Source organism: Dipodomys spectabilis, unplaced genomic scaffold, assembly GCF_019054845.1.
Source record: "Dipodomys spectabilis isolate Male_0828 unplaced genomic scaffold, ASM1905484v1 ptg000478l, whole genome shotgun sequence".
In the NCBI taxonomy this organism is placed as follows: Eukaryota; Metazoa; Chordata; class Mammalia; order Rodentia; family Heteromyidae; genus Dipodomys; species Dipodomys spectabilis.
The window spans coordinates 103,455-114,983 of NW_024871155.1; the positions used below are offsets into that span (position 1 = coordinate 103,455).

The 11,529-nt window shown below is 58.2% G+C and overlaps 1 protein-coding gene across 1 annotated transcript; it reads right to left on the bottom strand.

Moving 5' to 3' along the window:
* Positions 1-421: 421 nt before the first annotated feature.
* Positions 422-9,880, bottom strand: LOC122098454 (cholesterol side-chain cleavage enzyme, mitochondrial-like). Its single transcript, XM_042668883.1, has 9 exons — positions 9,612-9,880; positions 7,688-7,843; positions 6,492-6,691; positions 5,453-5,656; positions 4,717-4,874; positions 3,536-3,702; positions 3,224-3,302; positions 2,697-2,894; positions 422-571 (listed from the first exon to the last, which is right to left on the bottom strand). The coding sequence occupies exons 1-9, from the start codon at positions 9,878-9,880 to the stop codon at positions 422-424; spliced, it is 1,581 nt and encodes a 526-aa protein (XP_042524817.1).
* Between the last annotated feature and the right edge of the window lie 1,649 nt (positions 9,881-11,529).

Below are 11,529 nucleotides of genomic sequence, written 5' to 3' on the forward strand. Positions count from 1 at the left end.
GAGGGGGTCAGGGGGAGGGGGACCAGGCCAGGCCCGCTGGAGGCCAGGCAGGTGGGAGGAGAAGCCTGCAGCTCTTCTGAGCAGATCACCCCACACCAGCCCCTCACCCCCAGGGACCACAGTCCTGGCTACACCCCAGGATGGAGCAGAGCCCAGAGCTGGCCTCACTCCACGGGGGGGTGGTCCTACCCACGAGGCAGGGCTGGCCCTGGCCAGTGACATGGAGGCCAGCCTCACCCCCAGCCCTGGGGGAGCCTGGGGGTCAGCCCTGCAGCTTCCTGAGCCTCTGTGGGCCCCAGGATAGAATGTGCTGGAAATGAACATCCCAAGTGGAGGTCTACTGTTTATTGGCTTCCTGGGGTCAGGGCAGAGGGGGCAGGGCAGAAGGCGGAGCTGAGCTTGGGGTGGGGGGATTGGAGATTCAGGGGTCCCCCTGGGCCATCGGCGGGGCGGGGGCCGGGGCGAGGGGCAGGAGGGTGAGGAGGATGGGCTTGTCCGGCACCAGGATGAGGCTGAATTTGGTCCCCACCTCGCTGAGCTGCTGCAGTTCGATGCGGAAGTTCTCCAGCACCTGGGGGCGAGGGACGGGGTGAGGGGGGAACAGCGTGGGCTGGGGAGGGAAGGGGTGTCTCTCCTGGGAGCCAGTCACCCACTCAGCCACAGGCAGGGGCCAGCTCCAAAGAGTGGGTCACCACCCCAAAACCAGCCCCCCACCCTGGGTCCCAGATGATTGCTGCTGGCTGCTGGGTTGGCTGAACCTAAGCCTGGACCCCCACACACCTTAACCCTGCCCGTCCCCACAGAGGGGGGTGAACAGCCCCCTCACACACACAGATGCACACATGCTCGTGCACACACACACACACATGCACACACACACACACACACACACACACACACAGACAGCACCAGTAGCTCATGCCTGGAATCCCAAGCTATTCAGGAGGCAAAGATCTGAGGATACACTTCAAAGCCAGCCGGGGCAGGAAACTCTGTGAGACTCTTATCTGCAGTGAACCACCAGAAAACACGTGGAGCTTGGCTCAAGTAGTGGAGCGCTGGCCTTGAGTGAAAGAGCTCAGGGACTTTGCCCAGGCCCTCAGTCCAAGCTCCATGACCAACCCAGACAATAAAAATAAACAGATGTCCTTGGCCCTGTACTCCTGGGGCAGAGGAGGAGGAGGTGGAGGAAGAGCAGGAGGGGGAGGGGAGGGGGAAGAGATAGAAGAGAGGAATGATGAACTGGGAGATGGCTGGATGACTCCTCAGGGCCAGGCCCAGCCCAGCCACACATCAATGAGCACAGTCATCTGCAGCTCTGGAGGAGGGGGAGATGGAGGAGGGAGAGCAAGAGAGATGGAAGAGGAGGAGGAGATGGAGAAGGAGGAGGGGGAGCTGGAGGAGGGGAAGATAGAGGAGGAGAGGGAGAGAGAGAAGGAGGGGGAGATGGAAGAAGAAGAGGGGGAGATGGAGGAGGATGGAGGAGGAGATGGAGAAAGAGGAGGAGCAGGTGGAGGAGGAGCAGGAGGAGGGAGAGCAGGAGGAGGAAGAGGAGCTGGAGGAGCTGCAGGAGGAGGAGGAGGAGGAACAGAGGAGGAGGAGAAGGGGAGGAGCTGGAGGAGGAGCAGGAGGAGGAAGAGGAGGAGCAGCAGCAGGAGGAGGAGGGGAGGAGCTGGAGGAGGAGGAGGGGAGGAGCTGGAGGAGGAGCAGGAGGAGGAAGAGGAGGGGAGGAACTGGAGGAAAGGAGGAGGTGGAGCAGGAGGAGGAGGAGGCGAGAAGAAAGAGGAGGGGAGGAGCAGAAGGAGGAGCAGGAGCAGCAGGAAGATGGGAGGTGGAGCAGGAGGAGAGGAGCAGCAGGAGTAGGAGCAGCAGCAAGAGGAGGGGAGGAGCAGCAGCAGCAGCAGGAGGAGCAGGAGGAGGGAGGAGCTGGAGGAGGAGAAGCAGGAGGAGGAGGGGAGGAGATGGGGAGGAGGAGGAGTAGCAGCAGGAGGGGAGGAGCTGGAGGAGCATGAGGAGGAGGGGAGGAGCAGGAGCAGGAGGAGAGGAGGAGCAGGAGCAGAAGGAGGGGAGGAGCAGGAGGAGGAGGAGGAGGAGCAGCAGGAGGAGGAGGAGCTGGAGGAGCAGGAGGAGGAGGGGAGGAGCAGGAGGAGGAGGAGGAGGAGCAGCAGGAGGAGGAGGAGCAGGAGGAGGATGAGGAGCAGGAGGAGGAGCAGGAGGAGCAGGAGGAAGAGGAGCAGGAGGAGGAGCAGGAGGAGGAGGAGGAGATGGAAGAGGAGGAGATGGAAGAGGAGGAGCTGGAGGGGAGGGGAGGAGCTGGAGGGGGAGGAGGGAAAGAGGAGGAGGAGGAGCAGGAGGAGGAGGAGCAGGAGGAGGAGGAGCAAGAGGAGGAGCAGCAGGAGGAGGAGGAGCAGGAGGAGGAGGAGGAGCAGGAGGAGGAGCAGGAGGAGGAGAAGGAGGAGGAGGAGGAGCAGGAGGAGGAGGAGGAGCAGGAGGAGGAGGAGCAAGGAGGAGGAGCAGGAGGAGGAGGAGGAGCAGGAGGAGGAGGAGGAGCAGGAGGAGGAGGAGCAGGAGCAGGAGGAGGAGGAGGAGCAGGAGGAGGAGGAGCAGGAGCAGGAGGAGGAGGAGGAGCAGGAGGAGGAGGAGCAGGAGGAGGAGGAGGAGGAGGAGGAGGAGGAGCAGGCCTGGCGCACACTCACGTGCATGAGCAGCACCGCCATCTCCAGCTCTGCGATCCTGCGGCCCAGGCACTGGCGCACGCCCCAGCCGAAGCTGAGGAACCGGAAGTGCGTGGCCGCCTTGTCTTTCTCCAGCCAGCGCGCGGGCTGGAAGTTGCTGGGGTTGGGGAAGACGCTGGGATCCCGGCCCATGGCGTAGTTGGCCACCTGCACCAGCGTCTGGGGACCCAGGCGGTCAGAGGGCACAGGTCACAGGGGGGCTGGCCTCGCCTGACAGCACCCCCGAGACCCAGGGGAGGACTCGCTGGCCACGGCGTGACCTTGAAGGGGGCCCTGTGACCTTGCACGAGGCCCTGTCCTTCACAGCCCTTGGGAAGGCCCAAGCAGCTGGGCAGATCACAGGAAGGACTTCCCTCCCCAGCCCCCCTGTCCGGCCCTTCCTTGGATTTCCATGACACTCGGGGTCACCCACCACCCCCTCACCCCATCTGTCCCCAATCACACCCGCCACCCACAACAGGCAGCGCCCCAGTTCCCAGCACCCCGACCTTGGCAGGGATCTTGTAGTTCTGGAGCACTAAGTCGTTCTCCGGGTATCTCTGCACGGTTACAGAGATGGGGTGCAGCCTGCAGGAAGAAGACACCAGACACTGACAGACCCCCCCCACCCCACACTCACACAGAGCCTGGACGCAGACTGCTCCTCCCCTCCGCCCCCGGGGAGGACCCCTGGGGTAAACAGAGGCAGGACTGTGTCTCCCTCCCCCTTCCAGACTCTGTGCTGGCGCTGGTGTTGAACTTGGGGCTTGGAAATCCCTTCCAGGCCCAGGATCAGGGCCTGAGGGGCCCGCGGGGCTCACCTCAGCGTCTCCTTGATGCTGGCTTTGAGGAGCGGGACCAGGTGGAGCATGGCGGCCATGCTGCCCCCGGCCTGGCGCCGCGCGGCCAGCACCTCTCTCCGCAGCTGCTCCTGCACCTTCGGGTGGCGGCCCATCTCGTACAGCTGCCACTGCAGCGTCATGGAGGTCTGCCAGGAGACATGGGATGAGTGTGCGTGCGTGTGTGCGCGCGTGTGTGCACACACAAGCCCATCCTGGGGCTTCAACTCGGGGCTTTCTGCTGGTTCTGCTGGAGATCAGAGTCTCACAGCTTTCCCTGCCCAGGCTGGCTTCAAATTCAGATCCTCCCATCTCAGCCTCCCGAGTAGATGGGATGGCAGGCGTGAGCCACGGCACCTGGCTCACATTTTCACTTTTTCCCACCATCTGCAAAGGCAAAGCCTACAGCCCAAGAGCAAATGTACAAAAAGAAAAAAAATTCTACCAAGGCCGGGCATGGTGGCTCAAGCCTGTCATCCTAGCTACTCAGGAGGCTGAGATCTGAGGATCCCCGAACAAAGCCAGCCCAGGCAGCAAAGTCCCTGAGACTCTTATCTCCAATAAACCGCTAGAAAAGCGGCAGTGGTGTTGTGGCTCAAGTGGTAGAGCACGGTAGAGCACTCGCCTTGAGCTGAAGAGCTGTGGGACAGCGCCCAGGTCCAGAGTTCAAGTCCCAGGACCGACAAAAAACAACAACAACAACAAAAAACTTCCAAAGGCTGGAATGTTCTGGAGAGCCCCTAGGCCCTCCTTCTGAACTCCCATTCACACCTAGTATACATGCCTCAAGAGGCTGAGATCTGAGGATCCCAGTTCAGAGCCAGCCGGGGCAGGAAAGCCCATGAGACTCTTCACTCCAGGGAACCAGCAAAAAGCTGGAAATGAAGATGTGGCTCAAGTGGTAGAGCGCCAGATCCTGAGTTCAAGTCTCAGTACAGAGACACACCCACACACAGAGAGCCTGCACCTCCCTGTCCACGTTGGGTCCCAACACAGGAAATAAGAAGGCTGATGAGCCTCAGACCCTTGGGCCTCACTCTTCAAGGAGATTGGAGCCAGGAGAGGGAGGCAGCTGGGGGGGATCTGGTGGAAGATTCAGGGCCCACGGCTGGAGGGGAGGCGCCTGGCTGAGGAGGCCCCGGTGGCTGCCGGGCCTGACTCACCGTGTCCACGCCCCCCGCCAGCATCTCCGTGACATTGGCCTCGATGTTCTCCTGCGGGAGCTTGTTCTGCTCCAGGAGGCTGTGGAGCACGCCTGGGTACCTGTCCACCTTCCTTCTCCGTCTCAGGTCCAGGTAGAAGTTCTGAGTGTAGTTGCTGGCTGCGGATGACAGGGGAGGGCCGGGGCAGGGGCGGCCGTGTCACTGAGCTGCTACTTTGTGCTGAGCCTTCGTAGCTATCGTTTAATTCTCTTCCTTGCGTTCCCCCTTGCAGGTGCTCTACCACCTGAGCCAGTCCTTTGATCTTTCTAGGAGAGTTCCCTCCTCCCTTATGTTTTGTCCATTGTGGGGCTTGAACTCAGGGCCTAGGCGCTGTCCCTGAGCTCTTCAGCTCCAGACCAGTGCTCACCTACTCTGAGCCACAGCGCCACTTCCGGTTTTCTCATGGGTCATTGAAGATAAAGAGTCTCATGGACTCTCCTACCTGGGCTGGCTTTGCACCTCAATCCTCAGATCTCAGCCTCCTGAGTAGCCAGGATGATAGGCGTGAGGCCAAGGGCGTCTGCCTCCCCACCACCCCATCTTTACAGCCTTGATGGCATCTTGGGGGGAGGACAGGGTTGCCCGTGGTCACGTGGGCAGAAGGGACCCAAGGGACCTTAGATTCCTCCAGGCCCCAGCAGCCCCTCCCCCCAGCCTCCCTGTGTGTCCCAGGGAGGGGAGCAGCGCGAGCCCCCACCTTTGTTGAAAATCGTGTCCCAGGCTTCCTTGTGATCCTTCCAGATCTTGGTGCGGAGGAGGCGGAAGAGGCCGGGCGGCAGGTGCAGCATGGGCACGCTGCTGTGGAACATGTGTTCAATGGCGTCGATGAACCTCTGGTTGTCCGGGTCGACTATCTCCTCCAGCATGCCCAGCCGCTCCCCGAATATGACGGAGGTGATCGCTGCGGGGAAGGGACGGCGGAGGCCGAGGTGAGGGGAGCCCCTGGCCTCCTATCCACCAGCCTCCACCGCAGCCCTCCCACGGCGCCTGGCCTGGAACTCGGGGCCTGGGCGCTGTCCCTGGAGATTTTTCATTCAAGGCTCAGGCTCCACCACTTGAGCCACAGATCTACATCCGGCTTTTTGGTAGTTTATTGGAGATAAGAGCCTCACAGACACTGGGCGCCGGTGGCTCACGCCTGTCATCCTAGCTGCTCAGGAGGCTGAGATCTGAAGATCGGGGTTCAAAGCCAGCCTGGGCCGGAAAAGTCCTTAAGATCCTTACCTCCAATAAACCACTCAGAAAACCAGATGTGGCGCTGTGGCTCAAGTGGTAGAGCACTCACCTTGATCTGAAGAGCTGAGGGACAGCGCCCAGGCCCAGAGTTCAAGCCCCAGGACAGACAGAAAAAAAAGAGTCTCACAGATTTTTCCTGCCTGGGCTGGCTTAGAATGGCGATCCTCAGATCTCAGGCATGAGCTACCAGCACCCAGCTAGGAGAGTGCCTTATTGATTGACTAGATTAGCTATACACTTTCTCCATAAGTGGGAAGGGAGACTAAGGGCCCAAATCCTTGGGTAATCCATTTTCCAAGACTCAGTCTGACTGGGAAAGAGTGTGAATTATACCAAGCTCAGAGCACCCCGCCTTTACCCCCCTCCCCCAGCCCCTGACCACACAATCTCTAGAAAGCCATGCAGATACAGGTCCTGCGGGGTCTGAGCAGGGACTCAGGGTAAGATGAGCGAGGTCCCGGGGAGAGGGGACCCCACCCCTCCCCAGCCCAGCCCCTTACACTCGAAGGCAAAGCGGAACAAGTCGTGACTGAGGTCCCCTGAGAAGGTTCCGGAGCACTGCTGCTTCACGCGTCTGTTCAGCAGTCTGACAAAGTCCTGAGACACGGCCTCCATCATGGGCACGAAGTTCTTGATGGCCTCCGGAGACATCACCTCCTGGTTCAGGACCATGCGGTCTGTCTTCCAGGCCTCCGACTTCCTGAAGAAGCAGGACAGCCCACCCCCAGGGCCCCAGAATCAGAGACTCTGGGCCTGACCCCCACCCCTCACCCCCAGACTGGGCCAGGCCCCGAGAGCAAGAGGAGGAGACAGCCGAACGCTGCGGCTCACGCCTGTCATCCCAGCTCCTCAGGAGGCTGAGATCTGAAGATCACGGTTCGAGGCCAGCCTGGGCAGGAAAGTCCATGGGACAAGTCTTTTTTTTTTTTTTTTTTTGTCTCTGGGGCTTGAACTCTGGGACTGGGCGCTGTCCCTCAGCTCTTCAGCTCTAGGCTAGCACTCTACCACTTGAGCTACAGCGCCACTTCCAGCTTTCTGGTGGTTTATTGGAGATAGGAGTCTCATGGTCTCTCCTGCCCGGGCTGGCTTTGAACTGCGATCCTCAGATATCAGCCTCCTGAGTAGCTAGGATTACAGGCGGGAGCCACCAGCGCCCGGCCATGGGACAAGTCTGTATCTCCAATCAACCACTAGAAAACTGGAAGTGGAGCTGTGGCTCGAGTGGTAGAGCGCTCACCTTGAGCTGAAGAGCTCAGCATCCAGGCCCTGAGTTCAAGCCCCAAGACTGGCCAATAAGAGAGAGAATAAAATAATAATAATAATTATGATTATAATAACCCAAGTGCACTGCCTCCCAACTCTGCTGTGCGCACTGCAAGCGGGAAATGGAGTGTGTGTGCATGTGCGCGTGCACGCGTGTGCCTGTGTGCCCGTGGGCTGGTACTGAAGTTCGAACTCAGGGCCCCGTGCGCTCTCAGCTTCCTTGCTCAGCTGAGGCTCTGCCACTTGAGCCACGCCTCCAGCCCAGCTTCTTCCTGGTTGGTTTGGAAGTAGAGTCTTCCACGCACACATTATCCATGAACAGTCTCTGGTCAGCTCAGCCAGGGAGTCAAGGCCCCCCTCTGTCCCCCCCTCAATCAGAGTGAGTCTCAGCCCCCCCTCTCAGCCCCCTGATCACCCTCCCCCCCGCACTCACTTGAGCAGCACGCCGGTGGGTTTCTGGTAGCACTGGTGATAGGCCACCCAGGGCGGGATGAGGTAGCGCTCCGGGTGACGCCCTTCCCCCTTAAACAACACCGCCACGTCCTCGGGGTCCATGATATACACAGACTCTATGTTCCCAAGCTTCTCCCTGGAGGGACAGGAGAGAGTCTCATCTCCAGGGAGCGTGCCTGCCCACGCTGGATGTGAACCACCATCCTCAGATCTCAGCCTGCTGAGGAGCTGGGATGACAGGCGTGAGCACCGGCGCCCGGCTTTTTCTCCATGCTCACTGTGCTGTGTCACCCAGAGCCTGGGACCTGCCTCCACCAGTCTTGTCTTCGGCTTGCCTACAACCTTCCAGAAAATTCTCTCCATGCTTTTCCAAGTAGATTAGAACTAGCTCCCCAGTCCCTGGGCCACAACCCAAGGCTCTGGTGACCAGCGGGCCTCATGGTGGAGAGGAGGCAGCATGCTGGCCTGCGAACAGAACCTCCACCCTGTTCTGTGAACGCACAGCCTCCAAACATGGCGCCCTGGGCTGGGAAGGTGGCTCAGTGGTAGAGTGCTCTCCTAGCATGCATGAAGCCCTGGGTTCGATTCCTCAGTGCCACATACACAGAAGAGGCCAGATGTGGTGCTCTGGCTCAAGTGGTAGAGTGCCCAGCCTTGAGCAAAAGAAGCTCAGGGACAGTACCCAGGCCCTGAGTTCAAGCCCCAGGACTGGCACACACACACACACACACACACACACACACACACACACACACACACACACACACAGAGCTTGAAGATGGCCGACCTTAGACCCTGCTACACCAGAACAAGCCATAGACCCTGAGGCCTCACCGCCTAAGGCTGCACAGCAGAGGCTCCAGACCCTGCAAAGACAGGAGCAGAAGCAGCTGCTGGTGTACGGAAGGGGAGCCAGCACCCCACCCCACAGCCGAGGAGTGTAACTGGCCCAGAGGGGAAGAGGGAACAGAGCCAGGGTCTTCTCCCTGACTGTGGGATTTCACAAACTTCATTTACAGCCGTTCTGAAGACCAGAGTGCAGAAGAAGTATTAAGAGAGCGTGTCCTCAGCCAGGATTAGTGGCTCACGCCTGGAATCCTAGAAACTCAGGAGGCTGAGATCTGAGGATCACAGTTCAAAGCCAGCCTGGGCAGGAAAATCCGTGAGACTCTTATCTCCAATGAACCACCAGAAAACCGGAAGTGGTGCTGTGGCTAAAAGTGGTAGAGCGCTCGCCTTGAGCAAAAGAGCTCAGGGACAGCGCCCAGGTTCAGAGTTCAAGCCCTATGACCCATCAAAAAAAAAAAAAAAAGCGGAGAGATTGTCCTTGGCCGGGTCTGGTGGCACACGCCTGGAATCCTAGAAACTCAGGAGGCTGAGATCTGAGGATCAGAACCAGCTGAGAAAAAAAACCAGCTCAGGGAAGGAAACTCCACGAGACTCTTATCTCTCAGTTTACCAACAAAAAGCCAGAGTGGAGGTGTGGCTCAAGGGGCAGAGTGGCCAACCTTGAGTGAAAAAGTTAAGGGACAGTGCCCAGACCCTGAATTGAAGCCCCAGTATAGGATGGATGGAAGGAAGGAAGGGAGGAAGGAAGGAAGGAAGGAAGGAAGGAAGGAAGGAAGGAAGGAAGGAAGGAAGGAAGGAAGGAAGGAAGGAACAAAGAAAGGAAGGAAGGAAGGAAGGAAGGATGGGAGGAAGGAAGGAAGGTAAGGAGGGAGGGAGGGAGGAAAGAAGGGAGGGCACCCCATCTCTAGCATGGGTGCGCAGGGTGAGGCTGAGTCTTCAGTGCCTGAAACCCAGAGGCCTTTTCCTTCTGTAAACGAGAAGGCAGTGTGGGGGGACCCAGGGCAGATCCTTGTGAGGAGAGGAGCACAGCGCTGAGCCCCGCGGGCCGGGCTCACCTGTAGATGGTCCCATACTTCTGGAAGCTTCGCACGTGGTGGTGGTGGATGCCCTGGGCGCCTTCCTCCCTCCAGAAGCGGAATAGGTTCAGCCAGCCATTGTCCCCGGGGGACGGGATCTCGTGGAAGGGACGCGGCCAGGGCGTGGACAGGGTGGCCGTGCCTCGGCCTGGCACGCCGGGATGCCCGGGGCTCTGGCGGCGCGTGCCCCAGGCGGGCTGGCAGCTTTGCACCAGGACCAAGCGCCCAGGAAAGCCTTTGGGAAACATGAGGTGCGCTGCAGCGGCCTCGGGCCTCAGGGCTGTGCTTATAAAGGCTAGCTCAAGGCCGGCTCCTCCGCCTCGTCCTCTGCAGGCCCCTCCCACACCAAGACATCACAACCACCAACACACCTGTCCTGGGTGTTTGCCTAGGGTGTGGAGCCGAGGAGGAGTGCAATGGAAGCTCATTCAAGGCAGAGCAGGGCAGACACATGGGGGCAGGAAGGCCCAGGCCCACACACCCCTGGCCACGTTGGCAGCCTCCTCCATATCCCGCATCTGTGGTCACCTGCTGCCCACAGGCGAGAACCTGCCGGCGGACCTCTCCTCCGTGCTGCTGGCTGAAAACACCAGGCTGCGGGCAGAGCTGGAGAAGAACCACCACCAGTCGGCCCCCAGGATCCTGCAGCAACAGGCCCTGCCGGTAAGAGCCTCCTGCAAGGCTGGCCTGGACCTGCCTACGTAGGTACCAGCCACGGCCAGGAGCACCAGCCAAGCTTAAGGTCCAAGCTGAGCATCCTCGGCCTGTGCCTTTCCTCCCAGCCACTCAGGAGGCTGAGACCTGGGGATCATGGTTGGAGGCCAGTCCAGAGTTGCGGGGAGACTTCTTATCTCCAAAGAGCCACCAAAAAGCCACACGTGGCACTTGTGGCTCAAGTGGTAGAGCTCCAGGCCTGAGTGGAAAAGCCAAGGAACAGCATCTAGGCCCTGAGTTCTATCTTCAGTCCTGGGGTTAAAAATAATAATAAGGGCTGGGAAGATGGCTCAGTGGTAAAGTGCTTGCCTCACATGCATGAGGCCCTGGGTTGGATTCCTCAGCTCCACGGAAAGTAGAAAGAGCTGGAAGTTGCAACGGACCAGCTCAGCCGGAGCACTGGGACCGACGGGACAGGGATCTCGGGATAGGTGGGCAAGGAGTCGGCCAAGTGACAGACAGACACAGACTCCAAAGAGTTGCGTCTGAGTGTATCTTCATTGAGGAGAATTAATATTTTTATACAGTGTGTGATTGTGACATAGATCCTTTGTTTATTTAAGCATGTAATCAATTTTTAAAAAGGCAGAGCATTGATGAATTACATGAAAATTGATGACTCTCCCACCAACGGTTTAAGCGAAGTGGTGTGAACCGAGTCTAGCTCATTGTTTAATAGAATGCATCATCTATTCGGCCTTTTTATGTTTAATAATTAATACACCTAAGACAGGGCTGTACTTATATTGTACTGTTTTTATTTTTATTTTTATCCAACTATTTTGATCTTTATAAGCTCCTGTATAAGGAAATGGTTCTTCGGTTGGTTCAGGAAATATGACATTACTAACTTGATATTTTGTGGGAAACCACCATCTCTTCCCTATAACGTAAGTTGGACTAAACTTAATCATAACTGTTGGGAGAATCTTTCTTTTTCTTTTATAATCAGAGGTCCCTTTTTTTTTTAGAACTCTCTGAACTACTGGGATAACTCTTTCTAACTTAGTTTAATTCATTGATTTTGTCTAATGGACATATCTGGAAATTTTAAGTCTCTATATTTACTATGCGTGAGCTGCAAAACTGCTTGTGAAGTTGTAGGAGTTTCTGGAGGCAGGGTCACCTCAGATGATAGATTGATTGGAGTATTGCCACATTTAATCTTTGGCCTTAGTCTTTA

What these genes read in the sequence shown, in the direction of transcription:
- LOC122098454 (XM_042668883.1), bottom strand. Translation starts at nt 9,880, where the DNA reads ATGTTTCCCAAAGGCTTTCCTGGGCGCTTGGTCCTGGTGCAAAGCTGC. An exon ending in AAGTATGGGACCATCTACAG is followed by an intron (nt 7,844 to 9,611) that starts GTGAGCCCGGCC and finishes CTGTCCCTCCAG; the next exon opens with GGAGAAGCTTGGGAACATAG. An exon ending in GTTCCGCTTTGCCTTCGAGT is followed by an intron (nt 5,657 to 6,491) that starts GTAAGGGGCTGG and finishes CCTTCCCCGCAG; the next exon opens with CGATCACCTCCGTCATATTC.